Genomic DNA, 19,313 nt, shown 5'->3' on the forward strand with positions numbered 1-19,313 from the left:
ACTGTGCAGCAGTATGCTGCGAAGTTCATGGAGCTATCCCGTTTTGCACCTTTTATGGTTCCAGATGAGTTCCAAAAGGCGAGGTGGTTTGAAAGGGGATTGAAATCGAGAATTCACGAGCAAGTGGCAGTCCTGAAGGTATAGAACTTTTCAGAATTAGTGGATAGAGCCACTATGGCAGAATTGAGTCTACAGAGGAGTGCAGAGATAGCAGAGTAGAGGAAGAGGCCTATGCCTCCCTATTTTTCAGATGATACCAGACAAGGCTCGTGGAAAAGGGACAGATATGTTGGGGAACATAGATCTGATAGAGGTGATAGAGGACGTTAGAACGATTTGTCACCTCCCTATTGTGCTCGTTGTAAGTTGAGGCATTGGGGAGAATGCCTAGCCAGAAACATTAAGTGCTATCGGTGTGGCAGATATGGCCACATGGCCCGAGATTGTCAGGGACTGCCGAACAACACACCTGCTCTTGATCAGCACCAGAGGAATGAGCCACTGCCTCGTGGTGGTCCAGCGCGTGTGTATACCATGGTTCCGGGTGATAAGGATATTGCTCGTGGTGCAGGAGCAGGTATGATTTTATATTAAAGATTGATTTGAGTTTAGATTCATATGCTTTCTTAGAATTGTGGAGTATATTTAATTTGTGATATAATGATGATTGAGTAGTTTTAGAGTATTATAAAAGGATTGATTACGAATTTCGAGGACGAAATTCTTTTTAGGAGGGAAGAATGTAACGACCAAAAAAAAATAAAAATAAAAAATTATTATTAATTAATTTATTATTATTAAGAAAATAATTAAAATAAGAAATTTGAGGGTTTTGTGTGTGTATATATAGATATAAGTATATAAAATGATAACATTATAATATAGGATATATAAATACATTAGGATTGAAGTTTCTTGAAGCTTGTTCAAGCTTCAGGAAAATTCCTTTCTTTCCTACGAAGACAACAGCTCTCCCTAGCAACGTCCATCTTCTCCTTCCCACTCCTCTATTCACTTCACTCTCTCTCTTCAATTTCCTAGCAAATATTCTTCCAATTGAAAATCTGAAAATATCACCAAACTCCATTCTCCGCCACCGACATTTCTACCGAAGTGGATTTGTCGTAGCAGTAACGTGGGCATATCTCCTGAGGTAAGACAAATTCTCATTTTTACCTCAATTTTTCTTAAATTTTAAGTCAAATGGGTGATCGAACACCACCACGAGAATCTAGAGATAATTCTCTACAAGTCTAGCAGAGCAAATTTCTCGTAGGGTCGTTGTAGAAATAGCCCCAAAGTTAGGATAAATAAGTTATTTAGAAATTAATTGTTATTTAATTATTATAAATTAAGAAAGGTTAAAATAATATTTTATTAGGGTTGATTTGATTGAATCAGGGTTCGGGTGAGCGTTACGGGTATAATTTTGGGAGTCCTGCAGGCGTGATTCAGGGAATCAAGTAAGGGGGAATAAAATTATATCAGTATTTTATTAAAATGAACCAGTTATTTACGAGCATATGAAATTTATTATTTATCTATGTGATTTTCAGAATAGTCTGATTACTGGAAAAATGATGATTTTGGTTTAAGGTTATATTTGGGATAATTTCTTATGATATTAAAACCTTGTGGTATGAGAACAATTTCTTTCTAATAAATTGAATATGAATTTCTGTGGTATTTGGGCTTGCATGAGGGGTTGTTTAGAATGATTATGACATGCTGAATGAATTTTTATGTTTGACTCCTATGTGGGAATGTATTGATATGTTGGATACGGATGTGGTAATGCATGGATGTGTCTGTGTGAACTAATTGGTTTGGTTATTCGTATGCATCTCAATATAACGTTGGCATGAGGAGGTTGTTATATTGCTTAGATGTAAATCATGATATGACATTGGCAGGTCGATGAGCTTGTCATATTGTCATTTATATGGGGTAGGACATTAGCAGGTCGAGGAGCTTGTTCTACTAATGTATGACGGGTAGGTCATGGGGATTGGATACTGGTGAATAGTGGTGCCTGTGTGGGCCACGCGTTGCGGAAGCTAAAGTGGTGCCTGTGTGGGTCACGTTATATCATGTGTGGATAATGGCGCCTGTGTGGGTAGTGGTGCCTGTGTGGGCCACGTTATATCCTGTGTGGATAATGGCGTTTATGTAATGACCTCAAAATTCATACCATTTATATATATATATATATATATATATATATATATATATATATATATATATCCATATCCATACCTAAGCAGCGGAAACACATATCATGCAACAATTTACATATTTACTATGTAATACCAGAATTCTGTATATACAGACCATAGTCACACAAAAATACCCCTCCAGCATCATCTACTCAAAATACTCAGCTCTGACAAAAACTCACCCTATAACTAGGGTGATCAAACAACTTTCTATCCACGAGCCTGATCTGCTCGCCTAGCTGGCTCACCTGAAAAATGGTAAAGTAATGGGGTGAGTCAACGCACAGTAAGTGGAAATATGCTATTACTAGTGTGTGGCAACTAAGTTAAAGATACTTTTAAAATATTAACTGAACTGTAATGCATTAAATCATCTGTATAGCATATCTTTCTTTCACAATTTAAAATATATTGTATCGTCTGTTTTTCTACTTTTCATACTGATAATATCATACTATACTCATCATATATTGTAAAATTGTATACATATACATAACTGTGTTTTATCCTTGGGACTCTGTACGTCATGATTTGACTCCTCATGACAGGGTTGTGTGGCCTGTAGGCCGGACTTTACCTGGTCGGCCCTCTAGATAAGTCAGTACACTCTACACTACCTCGGCCCGGCCAAACTGCATACACTCCTAAGCTTGGGACTGGCTGCTACCTCGTCAAATCGACCCCCTCCATCCAGTGAACTGAGGAGTTGCATACTCTTCGAGTACGGTCGACGGTACCCACATACTATCTGAGATATGTAATTGCACTCTATCTGTATCTAGCAACGGTACCGTGCTCTGTAAACTGTATCTATCTGTAATTTTGCCACAGGGATCTGATACTATATATACATATATACATATATACTCTTTTACTATTTTCATCATGTTTTCCAAAATTACCATAACGTTATCTTTACGTACTGTAAATACTGTAATTTCTGTATACTGTATCTGTAGCATCTTGATGCTACCTCTGTATCTCTGTCTATATACTCTATCTATATACTTTGTATGTTATGGTAATAGGAAACATGGCATACTATAACTTGGCATATATTGTTCTGTATAAAGTTGTGATATAAATACTGATCTGAACAAAACTATACACATGTATACGTATATATATATATACCTATATCTGTATATCTAGTATAGTATGATTCATCATGAAAGCTGTATACATTTCTTCATTACATAAAAATCTACTCAGGCCACACATGTATTTAAACTCATATTACTATATAATGAACTGGTATAAATATGTATTTATGAAGACTCTGATAGCATTATGAAAATTCCTAACATAACATATTTCTCTTACCTTAACTTTGAAAAGCCCCTGTATAATTCTGGCTTTATACCCACAGGGTTCCTAACTCAACATCCTAAAAACACAATCCTCCAGAACAAAACATCAGTACGGGCCATGCTATATGACTGTAATTTGCCAGCGTACGGGCTGTGCTATGTTTTGCCAGCGTACGGGCCGAACTATGATAAAATGTGTAATTCCGGCGTATGGGCCGATGATTTTCATGATACACGTATATATGCAAAATGATATGATTGATGTGAAAATGAATGATATGAGATATCTATTTATCACAGTTTTAGTATATATTATATGATATCAGAATTTGGTTGGCTTGGTCTAGGCTAGCACTTGCACGGTACCGTTGCTATGTGTCCATGGTCTTCGTGATCATGATATCTGTGTTAATGCCGCTGTACAGAGTGGTGTGAGATTGGATGGTCAATATGGTTATTTAAGAAGTGTGCTGTGATCGCCCCTGGTGTACGGACCAGGTCTGACAGACCCATCGGACCTACAAACTGGATATTTGACTTGGCAGTGGTCGGCCAACCATTATCAGGTCCAGCCTTCGAGCCACACAACCCAGTCATGTGGGGGTAATATATGACAACAGCCATCTAACCTACCAAGATTGTTTTTATGTTATTATTACTATATGAGATGAGATATGTTTATGAAAATGCAGTATGTTCTGCCATGTGTTGATATATATATATATATATATATATATATGTCTTTTTCAGATTTGGCGAAACAGTACTGAATATGTTATGTATGGTATATGTAGAACACAGAATACTCATGTTGCCACACACTAGTATTAGTTTATTTCCCTTACTGAGAGGTGTCTCACCCTTAAATCTTATAAACTTTTCAGGAGCACCAGATAGGAGAGCGGGAAAAGCCCTGCTGATATAGTGTTGCTTATCTGCCATTTTTGAAGGGTAAGTTTTTGTAGAGACAGTTAGATTTTGCGGGGAATGTCCCTAGTTATGATTTTTGGGATGTATATACTAAGATACAGTGATTGTAGTAACTCTGGTGTTGTAATGCATATTATGATGAAATGTATATGATTATGTGCTTTCTGCTGCTTAGGATTCTGCTATGTATTCTGTTATATCCCCGGTACCCACGGGTCCATGCGGATGGTGATCTGCTGAGCTGGAATGTATGATGTTGATCTCATTATATTAAAAAGAAAAAAAAAGTAGAAAATGAGCAAGTCGTGACACAAGTAATATATACTATTGCGTTTTCTCATCAAGTTTGGACCTTTCATCTATTGGAATATACACAAATGCTTTGCACCTAAAAACACACAAGTGATTTTAGGAAACATCCTTACCTGTCTAAACTCGGTCTAGAACATCAAACTGTAAAGGAATATAGGGTGTAGGATTCAACACATGAACAATAGTGTTCAATGCCTCCCCCTAAAAGGATTTTGGCAACTGGGCTTGTGAAAGCAAACATCTCACTCTCTCAACCAATGTTCTATTCATCCTTTCTGCTATGCCATTCAACTGAGGAGTGTTCAAAGTTGTCTTTTGATGTCAAATACCCTGTTGTCTGCAATACTTATCAAATGGACCGAAATACTCTCCATCGTTATCAGTCCAAATGTACCTCAGTTTCTTCCTAGTCTGTCTCTCAACTATGGCTTGAAATTGCTTGAACTCAGCGAACACTTGGTCTTTTGAATTCAAGGTATATACCCACAACTTCCGTGAATAATCATCTATGAAGGTCATAAAGTATCTAGAGCTACCAAGTGTTCTCGTCTTCATAGGGCCACACACATCTGAATGTTCCAAATCTAGTATTTCTGACTTTCTCGAATGAGGGGAATTCTTGAAGGAAACTCTGCTTTGCTTCCCTGACAAAAAATGAGTACAACTTTTCAGAAGTGTACTTTTCAGTCCACATAGTAAACTTTTCTTCCCTAGTAGAGCTAATCCTTTCTCACTCATGTGAGCCAATCTCTTGTGCCACAACTCTATTGTACCATTATTCTCCATCGCATTAACAATGCCATTGGAGATCTTTGCTTGCATAATTTATAGTGCAGAGTGCTTCATGCCTCGAGCCACAACCATAACACCCCTAGTGAGCTTCCACTGGCCATCATTGAAAGTGCTGCAATACCCTTCGTCATCAAGTTTACCGATAAAAATCAAATTCAAACTAATGTTAGGAATATGCTTCGCATTTATAAGAACTAAGATCATGTCATTATTTGTCTTCGGATACACATCCCCAATTCCAATGACTTTACCAAGCCATCATTGTCCATCTTTAATATTCCAAAGTCACCAAATCTATAGGATGTAAAGAAATCCTTCCAAGATGTAGTATGAATGGAGGCACCACTGTCAATCACCCAACTAGTCTCATGGTATGCAACATTTATTATCTCATCATCATAAACAATGAGGAAGTCTACAAAAGTGGTGGTAGCAACTCTATCATCATCATCTTTGTCATCATCATTCTTCGTTCCCTTCCCTTTCTCATTTTTGTTCTCTTTTTTCAATTGTCTGCAATATTTCTTGATGTGTCCCTTTTCCCCGCAGTGATGACACTTAACATTTGCAAACTTGTTGGACTTGCTTCTACTGTTATCTCTATTCTTCGGACCTATGTTCTTACTTCTCCCCCTCTTTTTTGTAACCAAGATCTCTAACTGTGAAGAGGATCCCTGTGTTTTTATTCTCATCTCTTCATTTAACAAATACCTCTTAGTCATATCCATTATAATTACACCTTCTGGAGTGGAGTTAGACAATGAAGTTCTGAGCGTCTCCCACGAGTCCGGTAATGAACCAAGCAGCCATAACCCTTATATCTCATCATCAAACTTAATATCCATTCCAGCCAACTGATTAATAATTCCTTGGAATGTATTCGGGTGATCAGATAAAGGAGTCCCGTCCTGGTACCTCAAAGCCATCATTTGTTTAATCAGAAACAACTTATTATTTGTAGTCTTTCTAGCATATAGATGTTCAAGCTTACTTGATAGAGAACACGCATTTGTCTCTCCACTAATATGGTTCAAAACATTATCATATACCCACTGCCTGATATACCCACACACCTATCGATGTAACAAATTTCATTCCACATCAAACTTTTTTTCTAATTTTTAAACACTAAACACCAGTAGGTAATAAACTTTCACATAAAGAAGATCCTCCATTTTTCCTTTTCCTATGTACTAATTTGAACCATTGAGATTAATCATTCTACTCATATTTACTTCCATAACTTAAACTGCTAACCTGTCAATCTGTCAACCTGGCTCTGATACCACTTTGATGGGAGAGATATCAACAAACAACCACAACGAAATAATTTTTCTCCCTATATGTAAACAAATATAGTGTATCTCTACTTTTATACGTACTAAAATTAAAATAATACGAAAAATAATCAATCACACCAAACCACAAGAACACAAACAATTTTTTACGTAGAGAACTTCCCTAGTGTGAGAAAGAAGAATCATGGGACCTAGTCCAGTTGAAATATCTACTATCAACAAAATAATAGGTACACAAAATCTTCTCTAATCGCAATTAAAGGTTATAAATATATCTCATCAAGATATCATCAATCTTGGCAAATACAAAAAGAATTGGAGAGAATATACCAAAATTGCAATCACTATTCACGAGCACAAATCCCAACTCCTAAGCTCAAAATCCAATCTTCACCGTATAGCTCCTTGAGTTGTGAACCTCTCCTCCAAATTTCAATTCGATCGGACCACGGATAAAGTGGGATCAGAGTCTTGATGAAATCTGGATAGTATAAAAAAAACCCAATGTTTTCCTCTCTCTCTTGGGAAAGCTGCAACTAATCACTCATCTCATCTCTTTTTCTGACTTACTTTAAGTTATCACACTAAGGGCTGGGCTTTGGACTTAAATAGAATCGACTCGGGCTTTCCTCCACATGGAAGGTAATAACCCAACAGAAATTTTGTTTCATGTTAAGAGGAGGACAAGATAAGAACTTAATTTTATATGAAAATAGGTTTGACAAAGTTGAGAGTATGAATGTGTCTAGTTTATCTCTAGCTTCACCTAAAATCTACTTGAAAACGCGATCTACCTTTCAATGCTTTGCCGATAAACCCATGGAGATTTCAATATTGATTGGTATGATCATTTTTGTAATTAAAATACATAACATGTGTCAAAAAAAAAATACTAATAAAGTATGGCTGCCTTTCAGCACTCCCTAAAACCAAAAAAAACAAAAAAAACGAAAAAAATGGAAACTTCTGATTCCTAAAGCCTCTGTACGTACGAGGATTTAATCCTAGATGCAGGGCAGATGCCCCAAAAATTAAGGGCAGCTTGCAGGACCCAAGGGCACACTACATATATACATACATACATATATATATATATATATATATATACAGAGAGAGAGAGAGAGAGAGAGAGAGAGAGAGAGAGAGAGAGAGAGGAGAAGAAAGGTTGGTTTGTCTGAAAATTGAGTTCTGACCCAAAAATATTTCTGGTGAGAACGTTTGGTTGGTTTTCCCTATGGCCTCTCTCTCAACATATATAACCCATTTGCCATTTTCTCCCCACACACATAGATACAAACCCATCTCTCTCTCTCTCTCTCTCTCTCTCTCTCTCTCTCTCTCTCTCATCTACCGGTCAATCCAAGCCAAAGTATAGATACAAGATTATATATATATATGACCATTTGATGATCACCTCACCAAGACCTGTCCTAATTGGCTAGCTCTAATGGAGCACCAACTTGCAAGTGCTTATAAGGCCGTGTGGGTCATAATATTTTAAACTGAAAGGAAACAACTCTGTTCGTGAGCTCTTCTTCTTCTTCTTCTTCTTCTTCTTCTTCCCATTACTACAAACAATGAACCTGTTCTTATAGAGTCTGCTCTTCTTCTTTCTACTCCTGCAAACAACGACTCTGTTCTTATATACTCTGTTTCTTCTTCTTCTTTCCGCTATTACAAACTACCACTCTGTTCTTATATACTCTGTTTCTCTCTGCATTTCGTTCCAAAGTTTACATATACCCATGCCATTGATTGTATCTTAATCCTTCGTTACTAATGTATCATCATCTGCCTGAGGATCCTATGCATTTCTAATTAGTGGTATTTTCTGAAGCTCCCCTGAAGGTATGTGCGTCTACTTAATGCCTCTCCTTTTCTTTTCAGTTTCAAATTATAGCGTACCAAATTTTTGTTATTTCTCTTTTCATTCTCGTTCTTGTTTTCGCCGAATGATGATCAAAATGCGTAGTTTCTTGCCGTTATTTCTTCTTTTAGTTAACTTCCATGTCTTGTACGTATGTATATAATTTTGTTAAATGATGAAAAATTTTATTCGTGCATGCGAAGAATATCTAGGAATAAAAAATGGAAGGCCACAAACAAGTAGAAACAAAACCAGAGAAATGGTGATTTTGTTGTGTAATGCTTTATGTTAACCTAAGCTCATGACAAAACCAAGGTAAGACATTTCTTGTCTATCAAAATGCTTCCCCTGCTTCTGCTCTGTTTCTAAAACCTAATATTGTCAGATGAACAAACCCAAGGGATTCTCAATCGGGAAAGGGTGTAGTTTTCAACTTCTTCCTAAACTGTAGTCGGAAAATGTCACATGTCACGATCCTGTGACCATCACGAGCCACGTGACGTGCAAAGAAAAGAGGAAAAATTGCACTCATAGCTAGCCTCAAATTCTTGTTTGTCACGTGAACCCATGATGGTCACGGGCTCGTGATAAATGATATTGTTCCTTTGTAATCGATAGTGGCATATCTTGGAATTTTTCGACAAGTGGGCCATATTTATTTTTTATTTTTTATTTTCTAAGGGTAGTCACTAGTGGGTCATCCTTAGAAAAGATTACTGTGGTGGTGCAGAAATATATGAATTTTTTTTTCTTACATGTATCCCGTTGTTCTAGATGGTATGCTGAGATGCCATGATGACATATAATTTTTCTAGGCTTGTGTATAATAAATCATGATTAATTTCATTTAATCAAGAAAGTAAAATGATTGAATTTGAAAAGTTGGTATACTTTTGGTGAAATGATAAGAATCTAAAAACCAAAAAATAAAAAGCTTATCATGATTAATAAAGTTTTTTGAGTAGTGTAACACACATCCGTGCACACGGGTGATACATGAATACAATAATATGACCATCAAAAACTCGAAATAGGTCTTTAACTTTAATTTTTCTTTCAGAAATATACACATCAAAAAGAAAAAAGAAATACATGAAGTGCTTGAATTGAATTCGTCAAAAAAATAATTCTAAATTTGGGGCATCGACTTGTAGTGTACATGAATTTATATTAGGTGATTGAATTTAATTTAAAAATTTTTGAAGAAGTGGGTCCTACAAGGCACTACGGTCGAATATCCCAATCATTTTTATTAATTTTAAATATTTATTCGATCATATACAAATACCGACATATGTTTATATTAAAAAAAAAAGAATTTAAAAAAAGGAAAATAAAAACTTCCACAAATAATAGACTTGTACATATTTTTTGCTTGGAACTTCAATCGGAGCAAAATCTATCTACCCATTATCATATCTTTGGTAAATCACCCGATAAAATCGCAAGTGGAGAATCGAACCTAAGACTTTAGGGTATTTCGGCCTTATCACTTGAGCAAATCCTAGTAGTAGGCCACACAGGCACCCACATTATAGAATCTGGTGAATTATATTTTTCCAATATAATATATATTATAAACTCCTTAAAAAGAAAAAAGAAAAAAAGAGCAGCAGGTGGAAACATCAGTCGGTCAAGCAAATGGAGGTCAACCATCCACCAATCAGATATGAAAATAGGATAGTTAGGAGAAATAAAGACCAGTAGTTTTGGGTTTGAGGATCAGATATGGGTCAAAAGAACATTAGGTCAAATCCCCACCCACACCAATTTAATTTATGGCCATTTTTCATTTCCCCCACTCCCACTATATTCAAATTTTTACATTCCCTAAAAGCCAAAAACCCTATTTAATTTAATTTCTCTGCAGATTTTTCAGACCCGTGAAGGTTTAATGGCAGCCTTGTACTTTCATTCTGATCATCCCTTCCATTTTGCACGACCCTTTATTACCGGCATTTTGTACTATCAATTTTATTCGATATTTGTAAAATTGAATCAATTGGTTCAGTTACACCGAGTTAGAAAATATGAGGAAAAGGAAAAAAAAATATAAAAAATTTAATTTCTCGTGATTAATTATCAAGAAAATTAAAAAAAAAAATTATATCGAATCAATGAACAAAATTTTGGTCTTATATACCATTCCCGTCTGATTTTTCTTATTTTTTTAATCATATTACAAAAAAATTTATTTTTAGTGGTATTTGAAATAAAGAAAAAAATATAATCAAAAATTGAGTTTCCTTCTCATTTTTCTTTTCCTTTTCTATCCAAACGGACCCTTAAGTTTCAAGTAAATCAGTTGTGCTAGTTTGGCTGGCCCCATTCGACTATGAATAGAAATTATATTATTATTTTTTATTTTATTTTTTTTACTCACTGTGAAGACTTAATTAAAGGGTCGTCATTGATGTGGAAAATGGACATTATTTTTATTATTATTTTCCAAAATCATATGCTTTTGTGGGCCCCAAGCCTCAGTCCATTTCTTGTAGTTTGAGGCTCAACATTTGGACTCCTTATGGGCTTAGGCCCAACCCAAAATGGTTAGCCAGCAGTGAAGTTTAGGCTGACTAGAGTCCAGCAGAAACCCAATTATCACTTGGGCTCCTTGTGGGCTTGGGCTTAGGTCCAGCTGCAAACTTCAGAAAATAGGCTAAATTGGGCCTGATATTTTCTTATCCTGAGATATTTTATTTTCACCTATGTACCAAAAAAGAAAAATAAAATAAAGTTAGACATCAATAGAAATAGTCGGGACTGGCGCAGTTGTCCAATCCTAGCCAATCGTGCATTTCAAGCATGTTGTACCCTACGGTATACCCACATTCAACCTAGCCATTGGCTGGGAGCACTAGGCGAATGAAATTTTAGAAAAATCTTAGAGTCCTACAGTAATTTTAACGTTCTTCTTCCAAAAAAAATAAAATAAAATAATATTTATTTTTATATGTCCGTATCAAAAGATTTGAAATTTTAATCTCTAAAGTTAATTTTACAATCTTTTATTAAAAAAAATTATTCCTAAATTAATGCAAAATACTTCGCTATTGAATAGTCTATCATAATTTTTGTTTACAAATCCAATACACAACTCTTTAGAATTGTTTTATGTTGTGTTCACCCATACATATATCTTGCTCTAGTGAATAAAATTTCTTGAGCTAGTGTGCCGGTATGCATGTGTGAAATGCATGGATGGCCGAGATTGGTCAGTTGCGTCAGTCACGTATTAGTAACAAGTCTCAAGGAAGGAATCAATAATAAAAAAAAATTATTGCAAAAAATTTTCATAAGATTTTTTTGCAAGTGATGCAACATCCGATAAATATTAGGATTGATTAATTGGATGGGAAAAGGTTTAATCAATTCTTAAATGCCATGTTGTGAAAAATCTTATGAATATTTCCTTGTGATGGATAGAAACACTTATATATATTTGCTTTCTTATATAAACGAAGTGAAACTAATTAAAAGAAAAAGTAAACCAATTAAGTGAACATATATTTAGCAATATTCTTGATTAAGGTGTTGCTAAATTTGTCTTGGTGTATACCTAAAAACACACACACTATTCTCGTGTAAGAGCTCAAGTTAGAGTGAAAAAAGAGTATAAACTAGAATGAAGTGACTAATTGAAATTGATGTAATTGTCCAATCTTGGTCGTTCGTGCATTTCACATGTTATTGTAATGCTCTCGTGCATGCATGCGTGGAATGCATGGATGGCCGAGATTGGTTGGTACGTCGCATCAATAAATCTTTATCAAACCTAAGGAAAACCTGTAATATATAATTATTATAGGAGAAGTTTGGCCAATTAAGGAACGTCCTATTAAGGAAATTAAAGATGGGCAATTCTCATGATAATCAAAGTTTAGTGGCCTTTAAACTTTGGAAGCATTTACCTAACTTGAAAGTTGCAAATTTACCAAATCAAATTTCTATCGTAGAAGAATTGAACTTGTGTGCTGCCTAGACTAACTCCCCATATATATATTTACCCTACCATTAGGAAGCGTGTGAAAAAATGTATGTGGCGGTTACTACTTAATTTTATTTTTGCATTCAAAAGTATGGATTTAAAGGCTTAGATTTAGATTTGTATGAATTTAGAAGAAACCCAATACAATTCTATATTACATTTTGTCTAAATCACACAAATCCAAATCCAAGCCTCTAATTAAGTTTATGTTAGCTTCCAAACGTTATCCTAGTGAAATTATTTTTAATTTTATGATCAATTAAAATCATTACCTTCTAACTTTCAAGCTTCTAATTCTACTTCTCGAACCTTTTGCATCTGCCTAATATATCTCGATCAATTAATATTTCACATTTTACACCATCTATCTATGTTTTTTCTTCAAAATTATTCTTATAACTTTACATTCTTATTGTGAATGGTACGTACTGGAATTAAAATCCATTGAGGATTTCAAGGGCATACCGCAAATATGCATGAAGATAGAGCTACTCAAAACATGGCGCATCATGATCATCATCAGCTGTGCTAGCTAGAATTAAGGTACTTGGATCTTTTTCTATATATACATGCAAACCAAAGAAATTATTAGTTTCTATTATATATATGTATTAGTAGTGCACAAGAATAAATCAAGGAACCACTTAATTTGTAACTCTAATTGCTTTAAGTATATGTGAACAAAAACCATTTCATAATATATAGTAGATTTTGATATTAGAAAATAAATATACAGTAAGCATGCTTATATGTACATATATGGTAACTATATATACATATATATATATATATATATATATATATATATGTGTGTGTGTGTGTGTGTGTGTGTGTGTGTGTGTCTTTGTGTGTGTATGTATGTGTATAAATATATTGACCGATTGGATCGATAGTTTCTTATAAGTGGGAAATTATACAGGAGTCTACCCCTCTATGTGTCTGTATGTCTGTATTTTATATATTAAACATCTGACAAATTCATTCTACATTCATTAATATCAGACGTATTAGAATTAGGAAACAATCAAGCATACAAACATGTAGAAAAATGTCTCCTGTATAATTTCTTCTTATAAACCTAATGAGACGAGAAATTATATAAGGTACTTTTCCCTCCATATGTCTGTATTTATACTTCTTAAATTCTAAACACATGGCAAATGGGTCATTACCATCCCATCCATGTGTTTGAATGTCTATTTATTAAATTCTAAACATGTGGCAAATGAGTCTCTGTCTTTATATGTTTGATTAATGGGTCCAATGGAGTTCCTCTCTTTATATATATGATATTAATAAATGTAAGATCCATTTGCCACATGCTTAGGGTTTAGAAAACAGGTATATGAATGAGTTCCTTTTTTTATATGTCTGATATTAATGAATGTATGACTCATTTGTCACATGTTTAGAATTTAGAAAATAAGTATACACATACACGGAGGGGTAAGTCCCTGTATAATTTTCCGAATAGTGAGACTATATATCGAAATAAAAAAAACATGTACACACACACACACATAGATTTCCATAGCCATTCTTCAGATATATATTAACCCAAAGATGACATGAAAACCATGACATGCTTGCATGCAAGATACAGACAAATATTTCATGAAATTAAGTTCTAACTCAAATATCTCAAGCATTACCTTGAAATATATATAATGTTGATCATCTTATATACTCCAGGCATGCATGCATATATTTCAAATAATATATGCACGCATGTATATACATACATAACATACATAATGTACACACACACACACACACAGATATATATATATATATATATATATATATATATATATTTGTGTCTTTGTGTGTGTATGCATGTGTATAAACATATTGACCAGTTCGATCGATAGTTGCTTATAACTGGGAAATTATACAGGGGTCTCCCTCTCTACATGTCCGTATGTCTGCATTTTAGATACTAAACATGTGACAAATTCATTCTACATTCAATAATATTAGAGATATAAAGAGAGTGACCCATTTTCAATATATTTAGAATTTAGGAAACAACCATGCATACAAACATGTGGGAGGGGAGATTTTTGTATAATTTTTCCTTATAAACCTAGTGAGATGAGAAATTATATAGGGTACTTATCCCTTCATATGTCCATATTTCTATTTCTTAAATTCTAAACATATGGCAAATGAATCATTTCTTGCCCATCCACGTGTTTGTATGTCCATTAATTAAATTTTAAACTTGTGGCAAATGAGCCCCTATCTTTATATGTTTGATATTAATGAATCGGTCTAATGGGTTCCTCTCTTTATATGTCTCGTATTAATAAATGTAAGATCCATTTGCCACATGTTTAAAGTTTAGAAAACAAGTATATGAATGGGTTATATGTATGATATTAACGAATGTAGGATTCATTTGTCACATGTCTAGAGTTTAAGAAATAAGTATACACTTAATACATGGAGGGGTAGGTCCCTGTATAATTTCCTGATCGGATAGTGAGACTATCGAAATAAAAAACACGTACACACACGCGCGCGCGCCACATATATATATATATATATATATATATATGTGTGTGTGTGTGTGTGTGTGTGTGTGTGTGTGTGTGTGTGTGTGTGTATTTCCATAGCCATTCTTCAATATTAGCCCAAAGATGACATGAAAACCATGACATGCTTGCATGCAAGATACAAGCTAATATTTCATGAAATTAAGATCTAACTCAAATATCTCAAGCTTTACCTTGAAATATAATGTCGATCATCAAGCTTCAAATAATGTATATCTATAGATATAAGTACTCCTCCAGGCGTGATGCATATATTCCAAATTAACACACACATAATATATATACAAAATCTCTAAAATCATAAAAGTTTAATTAAGCCATCATGTGAACAAACAACAGCATTAGGCCTTCTATTGAAAAATAAAATATACATTCTATCACTTATGATTAATGATCATTAGGGTTTTCATCTTGTAACTAACATCCTACATTTCTAGAGTACTGCATGATCAAATAAATGTCTACATATCATTAACCTACATGCAGAAGCATGCATATTGCAGTGGCATGAAACTACAATGATCGAGACATTAACCGATATGAAAGAAACAGCTAAATTGTTTTCGAATTAACTAATAAATCAAGAAATTTAATTTTATATATATATAAGTACTCTCAGAGTTACAAACAAATGTGCACAATTACTTCAAGCAGCTTAATAAGGTAATTAAGTACACACCCACTTTTACGTATATCAGTATATATGCCCAGTCAATATAGGCTTCTTTAGAAAAAAAATATATATATAACGACACATGATGCATACTCGCATGTATTCTACACACAACAACGATCGTCAAATCACAAGACTGCTAAATCGCTAGATCGAAAAAAACACACTCAAAATAATGATAATGATAATAATAATAATCCAAACCCCAGAAAGATACCGAGTAATTAACTAATTATATTTACTGCAGGCCATTGATTACTGATCAGAGATGCTTTTCAATATGATCACTAATCCTCTTTGGATCGCTCTGGTTGTGAAATGGAGACGTCGTAGAAGACAATACAGCAGATTCCCAGCTTGTGCCGAATCCAAAAGCCTGAGCAGAAGAGATCAAAGTAGCATGATCTGCAGAAGTACCCTGCGGTGGTGCAATACTGTTGTTACTAGCCCCATTCGGCTGCTGCAGCAGTTGGTGTTGAGCACTTGAACCGGCAAACATGTCTTCGTTGATTAACGAATTCAAGAAGGAAGAGAATACGTCGTCGGTGGGGCACTGGTTCATCATCTCGTCCTCTTCTTCCTCGTAGACGAGCCCGGATGTAATATGAATATTGCTATTGTTTCTGATCAAACCCGGCACGGGAGTGTCAAAATTCGGAAGATTGGCTTGGGCGTGATATTGATCAAATCCAGCAGCGCTACCGTCGTAGTATCCGTAGGAGGGCGAAGAGGACGGTCCACCCTTTACGATGCCTGAATTAATTATCGGAGCCGCCGGTGATTCATGTAAATGATGGTGATGGTGGTGAGTAGTATTGATGATCGCGGAAGCGTGAGGAGTCGGATCGGGATCATCATGGTGGTGTTGGTGATTAGGGTTTTGAGGGGAGGTTTCGACTGGCCGAGTTTGATGAAGATGATGATGGTGGTGGTTTGGTATAGATGAGGAAGAAGGAGCAGAAGATTGGGGGAGATTAAGGTGAGAAGTAGTGGTGTTAGAGTTTAGGGGTTTGTGTGTTCTGGGATCTATGCCTTGGCTGATGAGCTTCTTGCTGAGGTGAGTGTTCCAATAGTTCTTTATCTCATTGTCTGTGCGTCCCGGAATCCTCCCAGCTATCAATGACCATCTGTTCATTTCATTTGTTTCCAAAAAAAAAAGCTAAATTAGTAGTGCATGTACAGTGAAACCCTAAAGAAAGCTCAATTATGTTTATATAGTATTACATGTACAGTGAAAAACCCTAGCTGCTGAATCAGAAAGAACAAAACACAACCTAGGAAGTAGAAATCACAAAAAAGAAGAGAGACCCAGATGAGAGAATTGATGAGGAACAGATTTGGATGTCTGTGTGTGTGTGTGCAAGTGAAACCCTAACTATTTAGTTGAAAGTAGAATTATGTAGAAGCAGAACAAACCCTAGACAGAAAGAAAACACAAAAAACATGAGTGACCCATATGGGAGATTGATTAAAATCAGAGGTGGATGCGTGTGTATGGTGGATGCGTGTGTATGATAAAGTGAAACCCGAGCTGATCAAAATTGAAAAGGAAAACCCTAAAAACACAAGAAAGAGCGTTATGATATATGCATGAATGAATTAGGTAAGCTAATTACCTGTTGCCGAGGAGGCGATGGAGACGGAGGATGAGGTCCTCCTCGTCGGGGGCGATGTGGCCGCGCTTGACGGAGGGGCGGAGGTAGTTCATCCACCGGAGGCGGCAGCTCTTCCCGCAGCGGAGGAGCCCCGCCCTCTTGGGCAGCGTCCTCCACCTCCCCTCCCCCTCCCTCCTTATGAACCTCGCCAGCACCTCGTCCTCCTCCGGCGTCCACGGCCCCCTCTTCAGCCCCACCTTGCTGCAGCACGGCGTGGTTTTACCTCCACCACCACCACCACCACCACTACTACCGCCGCTGCTCCCCTTACTATTATTATTGTTGTTATTATTATTGTTATTATTCTCTGCTACTGCACTGCTTCCACCACTCTTCGCCGATGATGGGTTCCTCATCTCTCTCTCTCTCTAGAAGTTTATTACTTCACACAGACACACACCTATCGATCTCTTCCTCTCCTTCTTTTTGGTACGCAGGCTCTGGTGTGCTAATCCTCTTTTCTCTCTCTCTCTCTCTCTCTCACACACACACATTTGTATGATCATGCTGCAATGCAGGCTGAAATAAAGCACGCGCCTTCGAGATCGTGACATTCACGCGCCATCGGTTGTAGCTCAGCCTCAGTCTATAATGGTGTATGGGTTTCGGGAACCAGAAGGATCTCGCATCTTCGGGTTGCAAAGCAGCTGACGAGGAGGTTCCACTGGTTCAGATTGCTACGGTTGGTTCTACGCTCCGGCATGGCGCGTGTATAAACAATTCCGAAAGTTGTCCAATCCCAGGCGCATCTATGAACGTTACTACCACGCGCCGCTACAAAGTAGATTAGAAGGTCTATAGATTTGCGAAGTCAAAGCATTATCGTAGAAGAGGTTTACAACTTGCTGGCGGGGTGGTTTAATGGCTTGGATGGACGGATTGGTTGCCACGCTCCGATGGCCTGCGTGCTAGAAATGATGAGAAAAAGGAGCCAATCCCTGGAAATGACTTGCTCAGGTCTGATTTGTGGGGAGGGGGGACCCACTTGCCTGCTGCGCATCGATTGGGCCAGCTGGCACCGATTGAGGATGATATAATGCGGTCCCGTTGCTTATCTGGTTTGATAAATGAATGTGTGTACGCCGCGCAGCACTGAATAAAAACCCATGTGCACACTGCATTTTAAATATTTAAATACACCTTGAGCAAGTAATCCACTAATCCCCAATAATGACGCGCCCCTGATCTAATCCCCGCCGTTCGATTCATCCGATTGCTGATCCTACGGCCCCCAGCTCACTTGGGCTTTCTTTTTAAGTTTCTGTTTTTTTTTTTTCCCATTTTCCCTTGTGTTGAAGTGAAGTAAAAAATTATTTCTTTATAAGTAGTTTTTTTATTTAAAAAATTTCTATGCTCTTATTTTTACTAATGTTCTTGTTGATTTCTTTTTTTAGTAAATGGGAAGAGTAATTTATATTTAAAGGAGAAATTCAAGATGTCAAAAAATAAGAATAATAGAAGAAAAAAATTCATGTATATTTCACGATATAACATTACCAAAAAAAAAAATAATTTTCATAAAAAAAATGTTTAAGACTATATTAGCAATAAAGTAACATGTTTAAATTCCTCAAAATTTTGGGATAAAAGCCTCAGATAAAAGTTTAAGAAAGTAGTACTGTTTATAAATTAGGGATCGATTAAAAGATAGAAACATCGATTTTATTGATGTAAGGGTAACTTCGATGAAAAGTGATCAAAGTTAGCAGATAAT

At 35.9% G+C, this 19,313-nt stretch overlaps 1 protein-coding gene and 1 long non-coding RNA gene across 2 annotated transcripts; one reads left to right on the forward strand and one right to left on the reverse strand.

The window, feature by feature from the left end:
* Nucleotides 1-8,281: 8,281 nt before the first annotated feature.
* Nucleotides 8,282-18,961, forward strand: LOC131149755 (uncharacterized). The gene is made up of 3 exons (XR_009135291.1): nt 8,282-13,256; nt 16,192-17,001; nt 18,118-18,961. It is a non-coding gene; the product is annotated as an uncharacterized LOC131149755 (long non-coding RNA).
* LOC131149754 (myb-related protein Zm38-like) lies at nt 15,844-18,122 on the reverse strand. The gene is made up of 2 exons (XM_058100475.1): nt 17,561-18,122; nt 15,844-17,071 (listed from the first exon to the last, which is right to left on the reverse strand). The coding sequence occupies exons 1-2, from the start codon at nt 17,953-17,955 to the stop codon at nt 16,207-16,209; spliced, it is 1,260 nt and encodes a 419-aa protein (XP_057956458.1). The 5' UTR covers nt 17,956-18,122; the 3' UTR covers nt 15,844-16,206.
* Nucleotides 18,962-19,313: the final 352 nt, after the last annotated feature.

This window comes from Malania oleifera, chromosome 2, assembly GCF_029873635.1.
Source record: "Malania oleifera isolate guangnan ecotype guangnan chromosome 2, ASM2987363v1, whole genome shotgun sequence".
NCBI lineage: Eukaryota > Viridiplantae > Streptophyta > Magnoliopsida > Santalales > Ximeniaceae > Malania > Malania oleifera.